Genomic DNA, 17,835 nt, shown 5'->3' on the forward strand with positions numbered 1-17,835 from the left:
CACCAGATAATCACCATTGTTCACTCCATCTGTATTCCCTTTCATTGATATTCGCGCGTGCAATGAATTGCTCTGCCGACGTACCCAGCATCAGCGGAGGTATCCTCGTGAGCGTGCCCGCCAGTGTTCTGCTTATGCAATACATTTCATATGGCTTGTACCAAGCTGCACTTGGGTGGATACAGATAATGTGCAATCAAAGACGCAATCACTTACAATACTATACTTTTCAAACCTCTTACCCTGCCTATGCTCTCAGTGAGTTCAAACGGCTCTTCCATGAGCTTGACCAGAATGACACTTGGTACATCAACTTGGGACGAGCCATCGCTTGGATTACCCACAACTCTTATTTGGCGACGTCTGTATTCTTCACTATCATTGTGGTTTCAACTTCTACTAGCGCCAGTGTTAAGAGTGTCGTCTTGACGAACACCGCCGACAACACCAACACAACCATGGTTGAAATTATGTGGCACTTGGATTCAAGTGAATGCATAACCTATGCACCTTCGCTACTACATCAAGCGACCTCCGGAATATTCTTGAATGGATATATGCTTTTAGCTTTCACAACGTACGCTTCGATCATGATATTATACACCTTCATCTGCAACTACATGTACCATTATCCTATATGGTTACCTCTACCTCTCTATGACATATTGTTCGATTCACCAACGTCGAAGACCGAAGATGGCCAAATTTTCTTTTCGCCGCCTGGAACACTACGCTTGGAAGAACACGACGGCGAACCTTATATCATGATTGGTGATAAGCTTTTGATCACACTTAGCAAAGACCTTGATTGGGAGAAAGTAAATGCGATACTTGACAGTCGATGATTTTTAGGCGCATAAGTGTAGGTACGTAAAACAGCGTTGTACACTTGCGTACGCTTCTACATAATCTTTATATATGATACGCATTGTAATGTAACGATGTATCAAAGCTCATTTCGAAGAGCAAGAGCCAAACTTGGAATTGAAAAAAAAAAAAAAAAAAAAAAATTTGATAAGCTAAATATATTAGCTCAAATCACTTAGATTGGAAGACAGTGTGTTATTCGAAAGTATGTATAGCTCATCTGGCGTATTGCACTTGTTCAGCGACCCCTATATGTGTATCTATGCGGTGTTAGCTTGTTCCTGATGACGAAAACTATATTGTGCCCTTTGCAACTAGAACATGCGCCATCCCTATGCTGCGCACAACTTCCGCTGGAACTAGGAACCACAAGGTCACAGGTAGTACGGACATTGGCGTGTAAAGCTGCTCAGCACAAGTTTCTGGAACATCTTCTCTTACTGTTGCAATCCCAATACACTTGAGACTGAGACCGACATATCTCCCCCAAAAAAAATGATAAAAATGGACCCACAAATTCCTCTCCAACCCTCTCCCGGTTTTAATCATTTTTGGTTTCCTTATACCCGTTCTCAATGGAGTATAACTTGACCACTACCACATGTAACTCTACACCATCTTCATATGGCGACTTTCTTGTTACCATCCCGCTTGGTATTCTCATATTGCAGTATATATCGTACGCTATGAGCACAGCGGCAAGACCGGCTGTCCAAAAAATGTGTAATTACAGAGGAAACGAATCACAACTTTACAGGTTCAACGTATCTTACATCAACTTTTTATTTGCTGAAGTCAAGCAATTTGTCAAGGATTGGAGAGATCTTCTCGAAAGAGGTGGTTCAGTGGCGGAATTCATGAAGATGACAATCATATGGTTACTTTACAACGGGACTCTGGCCGTCGGTGTATTCTTTACGCCGATCGTTACCGCAGCTTCCGCGTACGCTTCTGTCATCAAGCAAACTAGTCAGGATGACAGCGTTACCAATACAACAAACAGCAACATACAAATCCTTTGGCACACAAACCATGGTGAATGCATCAGTTCAGATTCTTCACTTTACCATCAAGCAACTTCAGGAATGGTACTGAACATATGGATGGTTGGTGTGTTCGGCGTGCTTACTACGGTTTTGATCTTTGCGTCAATCCTAGTGGGGCACAAAGTAAAGAAGAGCTCTATGTTTCCTCCACAACTCCACGACCTATTGCTAGTGTCGCCTGTAACAGGATATAGGGATGCTGCGCCTCGATTTGGAACGAAGAGCGCTCTTTTTGTTGAGAATATAGATGGCGGGCCATTTATCACTGTAGACCAAAAAATCGTGGTAGCTGTAGACAGGGATCAAGCAAGAACGCTCTGTGACTTTATGACTTGTATAGCCGACAGTAATTGGTCGGACCAGCTAATTTCAGAAAAGCTATTAGCTATTTACAAAGCTGGCGGTGAATACCAGTGGTAACATATGCACCTTTTTGAATAGTTCGATTGTCAGCCATCTGTTGATGCTAGCCTTTCATTCTGTAATGAGTTGCGAACATTGCTGACATTACGATTGTGCTTCAGATGCTGCAATGAGCAGGTTTTCGAACACAGGTGGGTAGAGCTAATTCCATGCATCTCATTAGAATAGAAGAGAAAATCTATTAAACTGAAAGCCACAATATTACTTAAAAAAAAATCAAGGCAGACAATAGAAAGCCGGTGGCTGGCACTCTTTATGAAGAGAATGTATAATATACACACATAACATATGGACATGTATTCTGTCGTCCATATTTGAACTCTCGAAAAAACGTATGTCTCATTATTCTGGTGTCTCTATCTAGAGGCGATAATGAGTAATTCATGCTTTAAGGTGTGTGAATTAATACTATATGAATGAAGATGATGTATTCATTTTGATGATAGATAGGTATCAAGTACGCGAGTTATATAGTGTTTTGTTTATTGATACTGTTACTATTTTTAATTATTTTTTTTAAATACGTGTATAACATCTGCGATCTCTCCCGCAATATTTCAATTGGAGAGTTTATAACAGCGAAAAAATTCAGGCTCCCAAGGAAGACAAACATCTAGTACATGGGCATGGATTATAAACCAGACATTTCAGTAAAGGAAAAGACTATTTTTATAGTACTTTATCAATTTGAAAAAATTATCATAGCAATATACTAGAGCTCAATATGCAATTGATGGTAACATTGATATGTAAGACGTATGGTATACATAATGATAGTTCAGCATGAATATTGATTGGTGGTCCAACCGACATCACAGGGTTTCGTGGTTTAGTGGTATAATTCCCGCTTAGGGTGCGGGAGGTCCCGGGTTCAATTCCCGGCGAAGCCCATTTTTGCAAATTTCAACTGGCAAATTTTTTGAAGCTCGTCTGATGAGGAGAGGCTTTCTTTATTTTTTTTAACATGGGGAAATAAAAGTATCCAGTTGGTATGGTCTCTAATCGACAATTCTAACTGGGTTTTGTGTAGTAGCTTCTTAATCTTGGCACTAATTTCCAGATGATCGTCTGCATCACTCTCATCGCAATCGAATGACTTGCGGGAGCGCTATGCTTTGATTCTTCCATGTATATGAAATAAAGGAAAGAAATGGGATAAACTGGTTTTATCGTCCCAGTACCATAGTTCTTATATATAAATATGAGAGGAAAAAAGTGCTGCTCAATAGGAAGGGTTTGCGCATCCCGCGTTCAACACTTCAGTACATATTACTCGATACCAGTAGTATGACCAGGATGATTCATGGCTATGACGGTAGATATACGAACAAAGCACACGGCAAGTCCTGAAAACAGAAAGCGGCAAGCACGTTTAAAAGTTTGTAAGCATCTTGAACAGTACCAAAGCAAGCGGAGGATGGAGATGTTCAAAGGGGGAAAATTCAGTAAGTTTATATTTACCATCAGAAGTGTCAGTTAATCAAGACAAAGCTGTTCAGAGTTCATTAAAGTATGACTCGCTTGAATATAAGTGCCCGTAGATACAGATCATACTACGAGGCTTAGTGTATAGGCACGTATCAACATTATTGAGCACAGGTCAGATTACTTTACGATATTTTAGCATAGAACGCCATGTATACTTTGACCTGGCATTAAATTGAATTGTATGGTACTTTAGTTATAGTTGACGTTGATATCATTATACACCATGGATTTGCTATGCAGTGCAGTATATCGTAGTTTTTTGTAAAAGTGCCATAATATCAACTGTAATTGTGAAGCTGGCTCTCGATCAACGTATATTAATTTTGATCACAGTACGCATTTGCGTTTTTAAATATGATATAGCCTTGGCTTTATTTCGCCTTTTTGGTGTTGAACAATTTCAATTTCAACACTACCGGCAAAACACAAGGAATAACTGAATTCCACTCACAATAATTCGAAAGTGCGCTATTGCGACCACGACAAACCCGACTCAAAGGTTATCGAGCCTTTCAAAATTTTATTTTATTTCTTTTAAAATTGCATATATTCTACCATGACATCGTCATTGGTCAAGACGATGTGGTCCCACTCAAAAAATTAAGTACTTGTAAGTCACTACGTTTTTATATCTTAATCGGCGTGGTAGTTTAATTATTCTGTTGAAGAAAAGCAAAATAGTCTGTGGAGATGCATTTTGGATTTGAGGGCCATGGGCTTCATTGATTTTTTTCTTCCAAAGCCAGCTACAATTAAGTTATAAAGTTGATACACAATGTATGCTCGCTAAAGTATAATTAGAGTCTACGCTCAAAAAGCGTAGATGTATATACCAACCTTCATCATCTGTTCAAAATACGCCTTACATCCTTTTGTCGACCATGACAGCTTCATTGCACTGGTTTTTTTGTTATTATTATTTATCTTTTCAATGAAGGTAACTGATATTTATTGACGTTAAAATTTTTTGGAGACATGCCAAGCCAAGGTGGTCACGGCATCCCAACCAGATGGGACATTTTTGGGCTTTGAAGGTGTTATACTGTTTTCTTTTGTAACTTCATCGCACTGTATAGCGAGAATATGACCAAATTTTTTTTTAGCCGAATGTACAATTTTTTTTTTAATATTTAGAATTGACGTGAGCATTTTTAATATGTGGTCAATAAATGATTTGTAATAAAAAGTTGCACCTAGGACGATTTAAATAAAATTGGTACATTGTGCTTTGGGTATTATAGTACTAGGAGGAATACTCTTCAAGTCGATGCGATTTGGCGCAGAGGAAGCGCGCCAGGCTCATAACCTGGAGGTCGCCAGATCGAAACTGGCAATCGCAACATTCTTTTTTTACTTTGAGTTGTGTCCATATGCAATTTGATTGGTGCTGAGTTTAAATGCGATTGCAGAACGGGTGGCTGCATACATTTTTTGTGCGTGAACCTCAAAATTCCTTTGCACAAGCCTGAGATATGACTGATTGGTGGATCGTCACAAGAAGGTCTGATTGGATCAATTCTTTTTGCAAGCTGCTGACAAACATCATATCGATTTATTGATGAGTGATAACAACCATGTTTGCCATATCTGACGGAGCCTCTGTTCAACAGTTGACTTCATCAGTGTTATGGATGTTCTACCTGGAACTCATAAGCGCTGTTTCTCACAGAAACCGGAAAAACAAAAAGTGACTGACTTCAACATGGGTACTTCAAAATTATCGTGACTGATCATACCATGAGTGCTGTTATTAACAGAAACGGCGAATAAGCTCTAGAATTGCACGAGCTGTGGAGTTGAGACTTTTATCGATCGCCAGGGATTTTATTTAACTGACGACGATTGACGAATATAACACCATTCACGGACTATATGTTTCAAATATGTTGTTAAAGCCTTTTACGTTTGTATAACGCGCCAATTTTGAAACGTGTCGACATGAAACAGCATTAACCGCTCGATGAAAGACAACATCATGGAAAATGAAGCTAAAAGCTGCAATTTACGGAAGGTAACCATAAGGGTCATTTGATATTTGTTAGACGAGAAACTTTGACTTGACTAATTTCGCTTGTTCTAGGTACTCAAAACCAAAAATGTCTCAAGTGTGCATCAAAAATAGGTGCTTGGCCGACGTATGTTGACCTTTTACATGTCTCGGAATCATTCAATGCATGACAAACGCTAAGCGTGATCGGGTTTACAAGGAATCTTTAGCCGCCTTCATATATACCATGCGCATTGAGTCTAGTGTAACTATTTGTCATTTTGCAGAGAAGGAATGGGTAAGAAATTAAATATTCAACCATGTGGGTGGAGTGGAATATAGCTTTTGTTGAACAGCAGGCTGAACAAGTGTTAAATAAAAATGGGCTGATTCAGGGGTTAAGCTCTCGCCAAAAACCAGTGAAATGGTATCATTTTCCGCTGTGATAGTCGATATGTCGTGCTCTCACAGTGGGTAGTACGGATATTCGTACTGTAAGCCGTAAATGAGATGACTCTCTAGAACATGCGACTTTCAAGCCCGTTCTATTGGAGTCGAAAACTGAAGCTGCTTGTATCGCCTTAAACTTTTGTTGTTCATGTCGCAATTGTTGGTGCACAAACAAGCGCACCTGCTGCTGATGAGCCAAACAAGTAAGCAAATAACCACGAGTAGCCTATATTAAAAAGATTTTCTTTTGAAACGCTTGAGGATAAACGCAAGAATTTTTTTTTCAATAGGAGATGCAGTTGCAAAATTTCAACTTGCATCGCTAATTAGTGTGCTACATTTGAGTTATTGATAGAGCAAATAAAGAGAACCGTACAATGTTCATCATTTCTTTAAATAAAAGTTAGAAAACCAAGATGGTGCAGTAAAAACGAGTAGGCTTTCCATTCATGTCGGTTAGAATGATGGTGGCATGAGAGAAGTTTCTTAACACCCAAACGGGCTTCCAAGCCACCCGCCTTCACAGGTGGGACGGCAGCCAGCATCAATTTTTTTTTTTTTTTTGGAATACAAGCTTAATCGTCAAAGTCCCCATTTACGATTCTCAGTTGATTCCCCATAATGGCTTCAAATAAATTAGCGCGGAATTCCCTAGATGCACTACTAAAGGCCTCGCCTTCGCACAAGATTACAAAGTCGAAGAATGCACCAGTCGACAAGAAGCAACGACTCAAACTGCCAGCCACCAAAACAGGGTTGAAACGCATCAAACAAGAGATACGATATGGGCACCAACAGAAAATTCGCAGCAAGGAAAGTTTGGCCGAAAGTAGACAAAATCCCATAGGTAAGGTTCGCAACGGGGTCTACTAAAAAGGCTCATATCCAACACTAAAAACCCGTTTCTGGCTGCTTGTTCTCCTTAGGGCTGGTACACAAGGATGAAAAGAAGGCGCAAGATAACCTTGCGAAAAATGTACGCTACATGACTCGTGCTCTCAAGGCCTCAGACACTGAGCGTGACCTTCGGAAACAAGTGAGTATCGACTGGATCAGACAAGCAGAGTGTTATTGTTTCTAATCATGATCGATAAATATTTAGGCACTTGAATATCGAAACAAAATGTAAATAAACCAGACCAGTCAGTGTATTATATGTTCAATGACAAAAAGTGTGTATTATAGGGGGGGAGATTAGTGTGGCCAGACGGCCCATGGTATATGTATTTTGGGTTAGGTCGGTGGAGACACCCACCGGCTATTAGGAAGGTTTACTAGGAACGGACAGTATTTGCAAAAAGAACATGCGAAAGAACAAAGTAGAATGAGGAACTTTTTGTACACTTGGAACCAAAGAGGTATATGGCATGCTAGACTCTTAGGCTGAGGAAAATCTGCGAGCCCATGATTTAAAAGTATGGTGTAAGCTGTGCTTGGGATCAGTGGGAAGAGACTGATGCGTCGGACTTGATTTTGGGGAAGCCGGTGGAGATGGCAGCACTGCATGGGTAAAACGAGAAAAAAAAGTGAGCGATTTATGCCGAAATGAACTGCATATAACGTTCTTTACTTACCATTGTACTTTGGAGACGATGCTACGTGGTCAGACATGGATGAGCAGCGTGGTGGCGGATAGTAGATCATAAGGGGCTCTACTGGTGTGACCTTCTCGGGACCACTATCTTCTTCATTGACATATTCAAAGTAATGAACACTGGGTGGCTCTGAGCTGAATCGAACTTGACGTCGACACAGTGAAGAAGACGTGCTTTTGATACTACTACTTCGACTTGATCCACTGTAAGTGGAAGCAGGAGGTGCTGTTGTATTTGGGGCACATTCCGGTGAGGGTTTTTTATCACAATTCCAGGATGACAAACAAGGAAGCGAATCAAATAGAGGCGGTCTGACGAGTGAACAGCGTTGTGGTATAGAATTATTTTCTTGCATAGATCGAAAGTGAGAAGAGAAAGAGAGAATGTAGAAGGGCGATGGATCAAAAAGTGATTTATGAAAAAAAACCCGCAGAGTGCTGTTTTACCAAAATTGTACAATCTTCGCTCATTGGTTTACAATCACGTGAACTACTCCGACTCTTTTTTTTTTTAACACTTGGCAAAAAAGTGAGTCTCTGGATCTTTCTACACCAAGACTTGGCTGGAACCCACTATCACGCTGGTTTCATAACAATAGACACCTCCTTAATGTGGTGGCAATGAACGCCAGCCTTACAGCTACTCGGAGTTGGAAATCGGTACAAAATGGTACGGACTTTTATGAGAAACCCCCACCACCTGTTCTGTTTTACTCGTAAGATTTCCGGCAGTGTTCAATGGCAAGATCGGGAGATTTTTATAAATGACAAAAGATAATACAAATTTATTCTAGGTACCACAGACCAGCTTCCTGTAATGACGCCTTCTTTTCTTGCCCTTGGCCTACGATTGGGTAGTTAGCATGTCATCTTCCAAATATGGCTTGAAGCGTGGAATCACTTACGGTAATTGGCATGCACCATCATAGGTGTCATCTCAAATTTGGTTGGAACCTTGTTTTCAAAATAATAACGACCATGAGGGAAGAGAGCCAAATCTAAAAGAGCAATGGGGCTGGAATGATAGCCTAAATCCATGTCGTCAAGAATTCGGTTCATGGCTGTCTGTTGTGTAACCTGCGGCTCCTTGTCTTGAATATCAATGCTATCGGCAATAATGCGCTTGTTGGTGTTAGTGGGTCGCATAAGATAGAATCCACTGTTGATAAGTCGTTGTTCGAGTTCCTGGGTGAACAGCACTTCGGTGACTTCTTGCTTCGTTTTGGCATCTTTGCGTGATTTCAGTTTGAGAAGAAGATAGTGGTAAATAGAAGGGTTGGTAAAGACGATATCAACGTCTGAGAACCAAACAGTGATACCGAGGTATAAAAGTCGTTCAACCACCAGAGACTTGGAGTGCGTGATGGGAGTGTAGTCGCCTACTTTCCATGATGCAAACTCGCCACTCAGCTTTTTATGGAACCAGTCGTCAGGAATCTTGACGACGTGGGTGCCGTAACCTGCCTCGGTCAACTGGTCTACCAATTCATCATCGATGGCAAACACCAAAAAGTGGTTCTCAAGATTACATCTCTTGAGAGATTCGATCCAGTTGAGAGTATAATCGGCCATTCCGCTATTCACCACTGCGGTTAACAAAATTTTGTCCTTGCTATCGTTCATGACATTATTATTGATCATATCCACCACCTTCTTTTCAGGGGTAGGGAAGGTTTTTGGAGTCCAGTCTTCTTGCTTGGTCGGGGCTGATTTGACTTCGATGGGCGCATCTTCAGGTTCATCGAGGCTGACATCTACAGCATCCATATTTTTGTCTAAGGCTGTGTCGATGCTATCGTCGCCGATGTTGACGATGCTGCTTAATTTGGCAGGGTAGATGGCAGGATGGCTCAATGCACTCAACAAGAGGGCAACTGTCACCAACGACAGGCCCAAGATGACAAAGCGTTTTCTCGTCATCCGTTCCATCAGAGTGAATTGAGGACTTTTTGGAATAAAGATAATTTAGTTACAGGCAAGCCCTTTTTAGGCCACAAAAGTCGGACTGCTCATAACATCGGTCTTTCAAACAAAACACTCTTCTAGCTGGCGGCGCACGTTTAGTTTGTCTTTCTCTCTTGCAACATGTCGTCTATCACCGTTATTTCACCCACAACTCAACAACCTATTGCTGAAGTGTCTTGTCTTTCAAAGAAGGACATCGACAACGTTGTCCAGAACGCAGCCGAGGCTTTTAAGCTTTGGAAAAAGGTGCCAGTATCCGACAAGGTAGCTATCATCGACAACTTCTTGAAGCTATTTCCAACCAAACAGGAAGACATCAACAACTCTATCGCAAGTCAAATGGGTAGACCGGCAAAGTATGGCGCAGGCGAAGTGAAGGGTGTTTTGGAACGAGCTTCGTATATGAACAAAGTGGCGGTTCAGAGCCTTCAGGATGAGCAATTCAACGATCAACAAGGGTTCACGCGCTTTTTGCGTAAGGAACCCTTAGGCCCTATTCTCATCATTGCTGCATGGAATTATCCTTACTTGACCATGGGTAGGTTGGCCGTGTCGCTTTCACAATCCGCTATCATCACCCTATGCTAAAGAATTTTCAACTCCGTATTGTATTATCTCACGCCGTGATCAGTCAACAATGTCATCCCGGCGTTACTTGCCGGCAACACGGTGTTACTGAAGCAGTCTCCTCAAACACCTCTGTGTGCCGATATCTTTGCACAAACTTTACATGAAGCTGGCATTCCCAAGAATGTATTGCAAGTAACCCATGTGGATGACGAAGGTGCCGACTATTTGGTGCAGCATCCTCAGATCAAGTTTGTCAACTTTACAGGCTCGATTGAGATAGGGAAAAAGATTCGCAAATCCATCGGTGAAAGCGGAAAGCTCATTGGTATGTGCCTATGGTCGAGTGTTGTACCAAGTCATTGGTATCATCTAACACCTGCTGCGTTGTCTGATAAGGTTCGGCTATGGAGCTCGGAGGAAAGGATCCCGCGTATGTATGCGATGATAGCAACCTCGATTATGCCGTGGAGAACATTGTAGATGGAGCTTTTTTCAACTCTGGCCAATGCTGTTGTGCAATTGAACGATGCTATGTGCAAGAATCCGTGTATGACGAATTTGTGGAAAAGGCCGTTGCGCTTACCAAGGTAAAAAAAAAAAAATACCTTTGAGTGACAGCCACGATTTTGCCGTGGCTTTGTGGTGGCCACCTCCTGAAGGTTACTCAACTCCTTGCTGCATCCCACAGAATTATGTGCTTGGCAACCCAACAGATCCAGAATCCAACCTTGGTCCTATGGCTAACGTGCGATTTGCCGACAAAGTTCGAGGCCAGATTCAAGATGCTGGTAAGTAATTGCCTTACCATCTTTAAAAAAGTTTGACAGGAGCCTAATGCAAACAAATTTGGGCTATTATTAGTGGAAAAAGGCGCCAAGACATTAATTGATACTGGCAAGTTATTCCCTGCTGACAAGGTAATAAGAGCTTCAGTACAAACCAAAAGCGTACACGTCTCGCTGACATAACTTTTATGCAAATGAATGTTTAGGCTGGCACTGCGTTTGTTGCTCCGCAAATCTTGGTGGACGTCGACCACTCCATGGCGGTGATGCAGGATGAAACGTTTGGTCCGGTACTGGCCATCATGAAAGTCAAGTCTGATCAAGAGGCCGTGCAATTGATGAATGATAGTCGTTATGGACTGACCGCCAGCATTTGGACCAAGGACGCTCAACGAGCTTTGGACATCGGAGATGAAATCGAGACTGGTACCTGGTTCATGAACCGCTGTGACTATATTGATCCCGGTCTTTGTTGGGTTGGCGCCAAGGACAGTGGACTTGGCTTCAGTATGAGCCATCACGGCTTTGATCAATTTGTTCGTCCAAAGTCTTTCCACTTGAAATTGGCTCAAAATTAGAAAACAGACGTACTTCCCCCAATAATTATAATAAATTTGGCTCAGCTCCGCCTCATCCCGTACAACGCATTTGGGCTCTTTCGCATGCAGCATCACTAAATGCAACGCCCTTCTAGACGCAGCATAACTATGAATGACGAACAGCGCGAGGTAAATCATATTGAGATTATCGAAATGTGAACAATTCTCCCAGAAATGATCACTGGTGGCTGATTCAGGAGGTTTCTCTTCCCAACACTAAATGATTGCATTGCATTGCTAGTTGATGGGCATCGAGGCTCACAGCGAGCATATCAAAAATATGATCAAGTGGAATATTAGCGACTTGGACCACTTTATCAACCTTTTAAGACATCGGTAACCACTTGTTCTGTTTTTTATTTTTTGGTCTCTCGGTGTCAGCACTCACCCCATGTCCTTTGCAGAATATCCGCCGAGGAACAGTACCAGCAATCTTTGATGCGTATTATGACCTTAGCGCATGAACCAGAAAATGAAACCTTTGAACAGTTTCGCCATGTAGATACAAGTGTGAAGCGCGCCACCGACGAGTTTCGAGACTCAGCTGACAGACAAGCTCAGTGTCGGCGTGAGTTTGTTCAAGTCATGAAAAATCAACTCAATGTTATGATTGATCTTCGCGAAAATCAGGAAAGAAATAGGAAGTTCGTCAAGAATGCCCTGAAAGACTCAAATGCTACCTATATTGGATTTCGCACCAAGGAAATCCCCAAGGTAAGTTCACCGCAACCCATCTCATCCATTTGGGTGTACTCAACCTGACCAAGATTTCATCCCGCCAGCTACGAAAGGCCTACGAGCAAAAGTGTATAGAACTGGAAAATGCTCAGCGGATGTCGCTGCAGGAAGCTCAACAACCTCCACCAGCCTCATTGTCTGTGCCTCCTCCACTTGTACAACAGTACTCATCGTCATCCACAACATCTGCACCAGGATCACAGCTATTATTACAACAACCTTACAGGTATCCAATGGATGGCTCTATGGAAGACCCACCCAGCAGCCAGCGTCGATCTGAAGATACCGACGAAAGCTCCCTTTCCTCACTGGATGCCAATTCGCCGCAACCACAAAAGAGAATGGCGGGATTGATGGCTAAGATGGCCCATATGGGTACGCAGCTTGCCAATGCTGCCGCAGCAGCCTCGGCTCCTGATGTCTCAAAGCAAAATGTAAAGAACGCAAAGACGAAAAAAGATATCGTTGACACAGGTACGAACAAGGCTGGTGGTCAGAAGGAGTTGGAAAGGGAATTTAAAGTTATGGCCTCGTTACTAAAATCACCCTGCTTCTAGATGCTGAGTATCGCGATGGAATCCGTTACTTGGAACATTTGAGGAAAAAGCAAACCGACGCAACCTCCTCGTCTTTAAAGGTAAAAGAAACCCCCCCCCCCATATTTTCGTACGCATATACACGATGTCAGACGCTGACCTCAATTCTCTTTTTTTTTTAACATACATTAGGTTCTTCAACGTATGTTGAAAGAAAAGGCAGACAAAGTCAAGATTGCCTTGGATGTTATTTTGAAAGTGGAAAACAAGGGATTGCAGCAAAGTGAAATCTTTGTACAGCAGGCAACCAAGACGGCCGAGCATATTCTTGGCGACAAGGACATTGAGCAGTTCCGCAATGAGTTCAAGCGTGAGGAATTTGCAGTGTCAACGCCCATCTTTTATCATAATTACTATGCTGGTGAAAGCAAGGACTTACTTTTCGGCATCTCTCTTTTGGAGTACGCCCACGCTCACCGTCGAACAGTTCCACTTTTGGTCATAAAATGCGTCGAAGCGGTTGAGAGGATGGGTGGATTGAAGCGAGAGGGCATTTATCGAATCTCTGGCCGGCAAAGTAATATTGAAAAGCTTCGCCAAGCGTTCGAAAAGGATGAAGAAGCCACTGTACTTAACGAGAATAGTTACGATGTATTCACCATTGCCAATGTCATGAAGCAATTCCTTCGAGAGCTTGATACCCCATTGTTTCCTCTCAGTATGGATGACCGGATATATCATTCAAGTAGGTTGATCGACCCTATGTTTGCATGCCGAGGACAGCTTGACTTATTTCAATGAATTATTTTCCAGATATCAAGGATACTCGACTCCGAATCTTCAACCTTTATAAACACATTCTCAACTTGCAAAAGGTGCATTATGATACTCTCAAGGTTTTGATTGAGCATTTGTCGAGGTGAGTGTGAACTACACGAGTGATAGGTGGAATGGCAAGCTTTTAGAGACTAAATGGTGCATCCCTCGCATTTTCTTTTGCAGAGTGGCTGCCAATGCGGATACCAACAAAATGAACATCCAAAACCTGTCCTTGATATTCACACCAGCTATCTTCCACGATCATAATCAAGCACAAAACCCAGGCGAATGGTTTTCTGACTGTGTTTTGGAGGATCTTATCCTGAATTACGAAAAGCTATTTTCAACGGTTGATCCAGCTGCGCTCAATAACACAGTCGCAGTAGAGGATCAAAGGAGATTGATGGAGCACGAAAATGCGCGAAAGTTTGCCACCGCTCCTGCGCGTGGCTACGGCAAGGAGTCTTCGCTCGGTAGTAGTACCATGCAAGGAAGCCCGTCCTTACCACCTTCTGGTAAGATGCAACCACCACCTAGTCAGCAAGCTCCACCTAGTCAGCAAGCTCCACCGCCATCCAATTTCAATCAAGCTCCACCACCATCCAATTTCAATCAACCTCCTTTGCTGCCCACTATTCCCAAGAACAGCCCATTCATGGAAAATGCAAGCTTGCGCTCCGCTGACACACAAAGCGAATCCAACCGATTTGCCGAAGCTATTGCAACGGCAAATGCTCTCCACTCACAGCGCAGTTCACCTGTGCCCACCATGACAAATTTGGGAGGTGGCGAGTCGAAAACACCCCCCACACGTCCCACCATCCACACCAAATTGTCCAATTCTTCACTCTCTAGCCCTCAACCCCTTCAATTCAAACCTTTACCTGCAGCCGCGTCACCGGTACGTACGTCATCCCGTGCCAGTCTGATGCAACTACCTCCACAGCAGGTGCAACAGGTACGGTCAGCCCCTGCTACTCCAGCATCTGAAGCAAAGGGACCGTCTGATACGTTGATCGATTCCTATCATTCACCTTTGGGGTCATGGCTGGATGATGAAGTAGAGGAACCAAAAGAGGAGTCCAAGGAAAGGCGAATTTCCTTCAATGCTATTAAGCGTACCATGAGTTTGCGTAAATCGACTGTTCTTAAACCATCGGACCCTTCGTCTGCCAAGCGATTGGATTCTTTGCCAGCGGACGACTAAGCTCCTTTATAAAAAAAAAAAAAGAACGCTCTTATGTTTGATTTAAAATAGCTTTTTGTTTTTATTCCCACTTTTTGCTACGTTCTATGTGTACTTTTATCCGCCAAACCCGGGCGAGATTTGTATTGTGTTAAATTACGGCTGTATGATAAAGATAGTACCAAATTTTGCCTTATATAGCACAAAGTGTGGTTATGATTTCTGTTTTTTGTTACTACTTTCTGTGCCAGCCGACGGGCGCTTCATTTGCTGCTGGTTCTTCGGTTGCGTCCGATTGATCACTGGTGCGGTGGTTTCAAGCGTTTTGATCTCAGTAGGCATGTATCTATGTTCGAGCCATGGTGCGCTAGGTGTTGGGATCCCACTGGTCAGTTTTGTTAGACGGTCCCATACATCGCCAGAGCCCTAAGAACGTACTACATCAGCATCGACCGTTGGAAGATTTTTCGCACAATTCACCATCTCCTTACCTTCACCTGTACACCCATCACTCGCTTCAACCCTAAGACGCCTGCTAATGCTGTTTCCGAGCCTTTTTGCAGCGGGACAAGTTTTCGTCCGGCAAGAGCGCATAGTTGCGGGTAGTAGGAGCACAATTGAGGTAGTTCCGTGTCAGAACGACACACAAACACAATGGCATCTGAGTCGTCTGGGTCCTTGCGTTCAAGGCTGCGGGTGATTTCATTGAAGCCAGTGATCACGGTTGGAGAACTGGGAAGCTGCTCGGTTGCTTTGATCTTTTGTTTGCGCTGTTTTCGTCGTTCCAATCGGGCCTCTCCTATTGGTTTTAAAAGCTCACAAAGTGCTTTAAAGATCTCCAAATGTCGATCTGCTGGCGTGAAAGGCCTGGAAAGAAAGGATCGGCAACAATGAGTAATTGATCAAGTAATGGCCATAGCACTACTCCGACCGGTATGGAGAGGCTGTTGAACAAATCCTTACCATTTCAATATGAAAGGGGTATCTAGAACTGCCTTGTATACAGTCTTTTTCTTGACTTCTGTTTTGCGAAGGTTATCTCCGTGGTGTACTGCGACTGACATGTGTCGAGATGAATGCAACAGAAATATTTGCGGCAGAAGGTGACAGCGCGGTCAATCAAAAAAATATAACAGCAGTCAAACTCCAAGTGTAAAGCGTCTGCTGGATGCCGCTCTTTGTCTCTATGTTCGTCAAGCCCTTTCCATACAAACGGTACATACGAATTAATTAACTACATTAGGATGAATGGAAACATGAATGATGAGACATTTTTTGGTACGTCTTCCGTTGAGCTAAGCATCCCTTTTTACACTAATTAGTCTGTTATAAACTTAATTGACTTGGCCAGAAGTCCCGTCGATGAGACACCAAAGCTAAACAATGTATGCTTTTGTTGAAATAGACATGTTACCAGCGATGTTTTATTCAGAGGTGTGTGTTTTCAGTTGTTACTTTTTTTTATTGAGTATTGGTTGTTAACGTAGAACCCAGCGCAAGGAGCCATCTGCTCATACTTCGGTTCGCCAAGTTGAGGTAAAATACCAATTCTTTTGGAACGCCATGTCTTGGAATGAATTTGTTGAAGAGAACTTCAGCAAATGTGTCGGTGCATAGTTGCTTTCCGCAGGCTTTAAGGACCTGGATGCGTACGCTATCACCCTTTCTGCTTTGGGACCTCCATCCGGCGACTGACTTAGGATTGCTCCCCAGCCATGGTAAGATGCATCAACCGACAAGATCTGCATACACTTTTCGTCCCTTGTCCTTGGTGGCCGCATCTCCAAAACTTTAGCCACGTTTGATCCTAGAGGAGCCAAACCGTCTTGGCCGATCCGATGTCCCAGGTAGTCACCACTGGAACGACAAATGGTGCACTTCTTCCTTTTTAGCCGGATGTTGGCCACATCCAACGCCTTGAGGACCTGACGCAGATGGTCGATGTGTTCCTTTAGTGTGCGGGAGCACACCAAGATGTCGTCGATGAATACGAACACCGAGGAACCCAACAACCCTTGGAGAGTTTGCGCCATAAGTCTTTGGAAAGTGGCCGGAGCATTGGTAAGACCGAACGGCATGACCATGAACTCGAAGGTTCCGTACTTCGTGACAAAACCAGTCTTTTTGATGGAGTCTTCATCCATCCTAGTTTGCCAGAAACCCGACGCTGCGTCTAAGGTTGTGAAGTAACGGCACCCTCCAACCGAATCCAAGATCTCGTCGATGTGCGGTAGGGGGTAAGTATCGCGCACCGTCTTGGCATTCAGTTTCCGATAATCTATGCAGAAGCGGAGTGATCCATCCTTCTTCTTTACAAAGATTGCCGGCGAAGTCCATTCTCCAGTGGAGGGTCTAATCAGGTTGAGGTCCAACAACTCATCTATCTCCTTCTTCAGATGAGTTTCCTCTTCCCAGGTCAGACGGAAAGGACGGCTCTGTACTGGGACTTCATCCACGGTGTCGATCCTATGGGAGACTCCTTCCACCACTCCCATCGCCCTATTTGGTTATCTCTCCAGGTTCATTTTGGCATTGGAGGCAGAGCAGTAGATATCCAGCACAATTTTTAATCGATTCTATTTCCTTGTGTCGTTTAGTATTACAGCAACGTCATCGGCATATGCCATGACTTTGATTGGGGTAGGCCGTTGTGCTATGATAGGTGTTGGCACATTTAGTCCTCGCATTCCCGGGTGTTGCAAAATCATTCGTATCAGAGGTTCAATGGCCAAATTAAAGAGAAGAGGTGAGACTGGCACTCCTTGACGGAGTCCCCGTTTCT

The 17,835-nt window shown here is 43.1% G+C and overlaps 7 protein-coding genes and 2 non-coding genes across 9 annotated transcripts; 5 read left to right on the forward strand and 4 right to left on the reverse strand.

The window, feature by feature from the left end:
- Nucleotides 1-62: 62 nt before the first annotated feature.
- K450DRAFT_199458 (uncharacterized protein) lies at nt 63-845 on the forward strand (the record flags this gene model as incomplete). The annotated part of the gene is made up of 1 exon (XM_051584602.1): nt 63-845. One exon carries the CDS (start codon nt 63-65, stop codon nt 843-845), a length of 783 nt encoding a protein of 260 aa, XP_051444454.1.
- A 703-nt stretch (nt 846-1,548) lies between these two features.
- K450DRAFT_242225 (uncharacterized protein) lies at nt 1,549-2,348 on the forward strand. Its single transcript, XM_051589217.1, has one exon. It carries the CDS (start codon nt 1,554-1,556, stop codon nt 2,331-2,333), a length of 780 nt encoding a protein of 259 aa, XP_051444455.1. The 5' UTR covers nt 1,549-1,553; the 3' UTR covers nt 2,334-2,348.
- Nucleotides 2,349-2,358: 10 nt separating this feature from the next.
- On the reverse strand, nt 2,359-2,802 carry K450DRAFT_242226 (uncharacterized protein). Its single transcript, XM_051589218.1, has one exon. The coding sequence runs from the start codon at nt 2,630-2,632 to the stop codon at nt 2,363-2,365; it is 270 nt and encodes an 89-aa protein (XP_051444456.1). The 5' UTR covers nt 2,633-2,802; the 3' UTR covers nt 2,359-2,362.
- Nucleotides 2,803-3,154: 352 nt separating this feature from the next.
- On the forward strand, nt 3,155-3,226 carry K450DRAFT_t54. Its single transcript has one exon. It is a non-coding gene; the product is annotated as a tRNA-Pro (tRNA).
- Nucleotides 3,227-5,092: 1,866 nt separating this feature from the next.
- K450DRAFT_t55 lies at nt 5,093-5,164 on the forward strand. Its single transcript has one exon. It is a non-coding gene; the product is annotated as a tRNA-Met (tRNA).
- A 2,218-nt stretch (nt 5,165-7,382) lies between these two features.
- On the reverse strand, nt 7,383-8,263 carry K450DRAFT_242238 (uncharacterized protein). Its single transcript, XM_051589219.1, has 2 exons — nt 7,836-8,263; nt 7,383-7,761 (listed from the first exon to the last, which is right to left on the reverse strand). The coding sequence occupies exons 1-2, from the start codon at nt 8,209-8,211 to the stop codon at nt 7,640-7,642; spliced, it is 498 nt and encodes a 165-aa protein (XP_051444457.1). The 5' UTR covers nt 8,212-8,263; the 3' UTR covers nt 7,383-7,639.
- Nucleotide 8,264: 1 nt separating this feature from the next.
- K450DRAFT_242240 (uncharacterized protein) lies at nt 8,265-9,878 on the reverse strand. The gene is made up of 2 exons (XM_051589220.1): nt 8,761-9,878; nt 8,265-8,699 (listed from the first exon to the last, which is right to left on the reverse strand). Exons 1-2 carry the CDS (start codon nt 9,782-9,784, stop codon nt 8,641-8,643), a joined length of 1,083 nt encoding a protein of 360 aa, XP_051444458.1. The 5' UTR covers nt 9,785-9,878; the 3' UTR covers nt 8,265-8,640.
- A 62-nt stretch (nt 9,879-9,940) lies between these two features.
- On the forward strand, nt 9,941-11,753 carry K450DRAFT_175122 (uncharacterized protein; the record flags this gene model as incomplete). Its single annotated transcript, XM_051584214.1, has 6 exons — nt 9,941-10,358; nt 10,452-10,715; nt 10,787-10,977; nt 11,079-11,178; nt 11,252-11,307; nt 11,382-11,753. The coding sequence occupies 6 exons, from the start codon at nt 9,941-9,943 to the stop codon at nt 11,751-11,753; spliced, it is 1,401 nt and encodes a 466-aa protein (XP_051444459.1).
- Nucleotides 11,754-15,170: 3,417 nt separating this feature from the next.
- Nucleotides 15,171-16,428, reverse strand: K450DRAFT_242254 (uncharacterized protein). The gene is made up of 3 exons (XM_051589221.1): nt 16,017-16,428; nt 15,545-15,920; nt 15,171-15,479 (listed from the first exon to the last, which is right to left on the reverse strand). Exons 1-3 carry the CDS (start codon nt 16,115-16,117, stop codon nt 15,267-15,269), a joined length of 690 nt encoding a protein of 229 aa, XP_051444460.1. The 5' UTR covers nt 16,118-16,428; the 3' UTR covers nt 15,171-15,266.
- Between the last annotated feature and the right edge of the window lie 1,407 nt (nt 16,429-17,835).

The sequence above is a fragment of the Umbelopsis ramanniana genome, assembly GCF_025399195.1.
Source record: "Umbelopsis ramanniana AG unplaced genomic scaffold K450scaffold_29, whole genome shotgun sequence".
NCBI classification, from domain to species: domain Eukaryota; kingdom Fungi; phylum Mucoromycota; class Umbelopsidomycetes; order Umbelopsidales; family Umbelopsidaceae; genus Umbelopsis; species Umbelopsis ramanniana.

Bases quoted from the DNA above. Each gene is read 5' to 3' on its own strand.
- K450DRAFT_242254 (XM_051589221.1), bottom strand. From the start codon at position 16,117: ATGTCAGTCGCAGTACACCACGGAGATAACCTTCGCAAAACAGAAGTC. The intron at 15,921-16,016 runs GTAAGGATTTGT...CTTTCTTTCCAG, and splicing joins ACCCCTTTCATATTGAAATG to GCCTTTCACGCCAGCAGATC. The intron at 15,480-15,544 runs GTAAGGAGATGG...GTACGTTCTTAG, and splicing joins TGATGGGTGTACAGGTGAAG to GGCTCTGGCGATGTATGGGA.
- K450DRAFT_242238 (XM_051589219.1), bottom strand. From the start codon at position 8,211: ATGCAAGAAAATAATTCTATACCACAACGCTGTTCACTCGTCAGACCG. The intron at 7,762-7,835 runs GTAAGTAAAGAA...TTACCCATGCAG, and splicing joins ATCGTCTCCAAAGTACAATG to TGCTGCCATCTCCACCGGCT.
- K450DRAFT_242240 (XM_051589220.1), bottom strand. From the start codon at position 9,784: ATGGAACGGATGACGAGAAAACGCTTTGTCATCTTGGGCCTGTCGTTG. The intron at 8,700-8,760 runs GTAAGTGATTCC...ACCCAATCGTAG, and splicing joins GATGGTGCATGCCAATTACC to GCCAAGGGCAAGAAAAGAAG.
- K450DRAFT_242226 (XM_051589218.1), bottom strand. From the start codon at position 2,632: ATGTCCATATGTTATGTGTGTATATTATACATTCTCTTCATAAAGAGT.
- K450DRAFT_242225 (XM_051589217.1), top strand. From the start codon at position 1,554: ATGAGCACAGCGGCAAGACCGGCTGTCCAAAAAATGTGTAATTACAGA.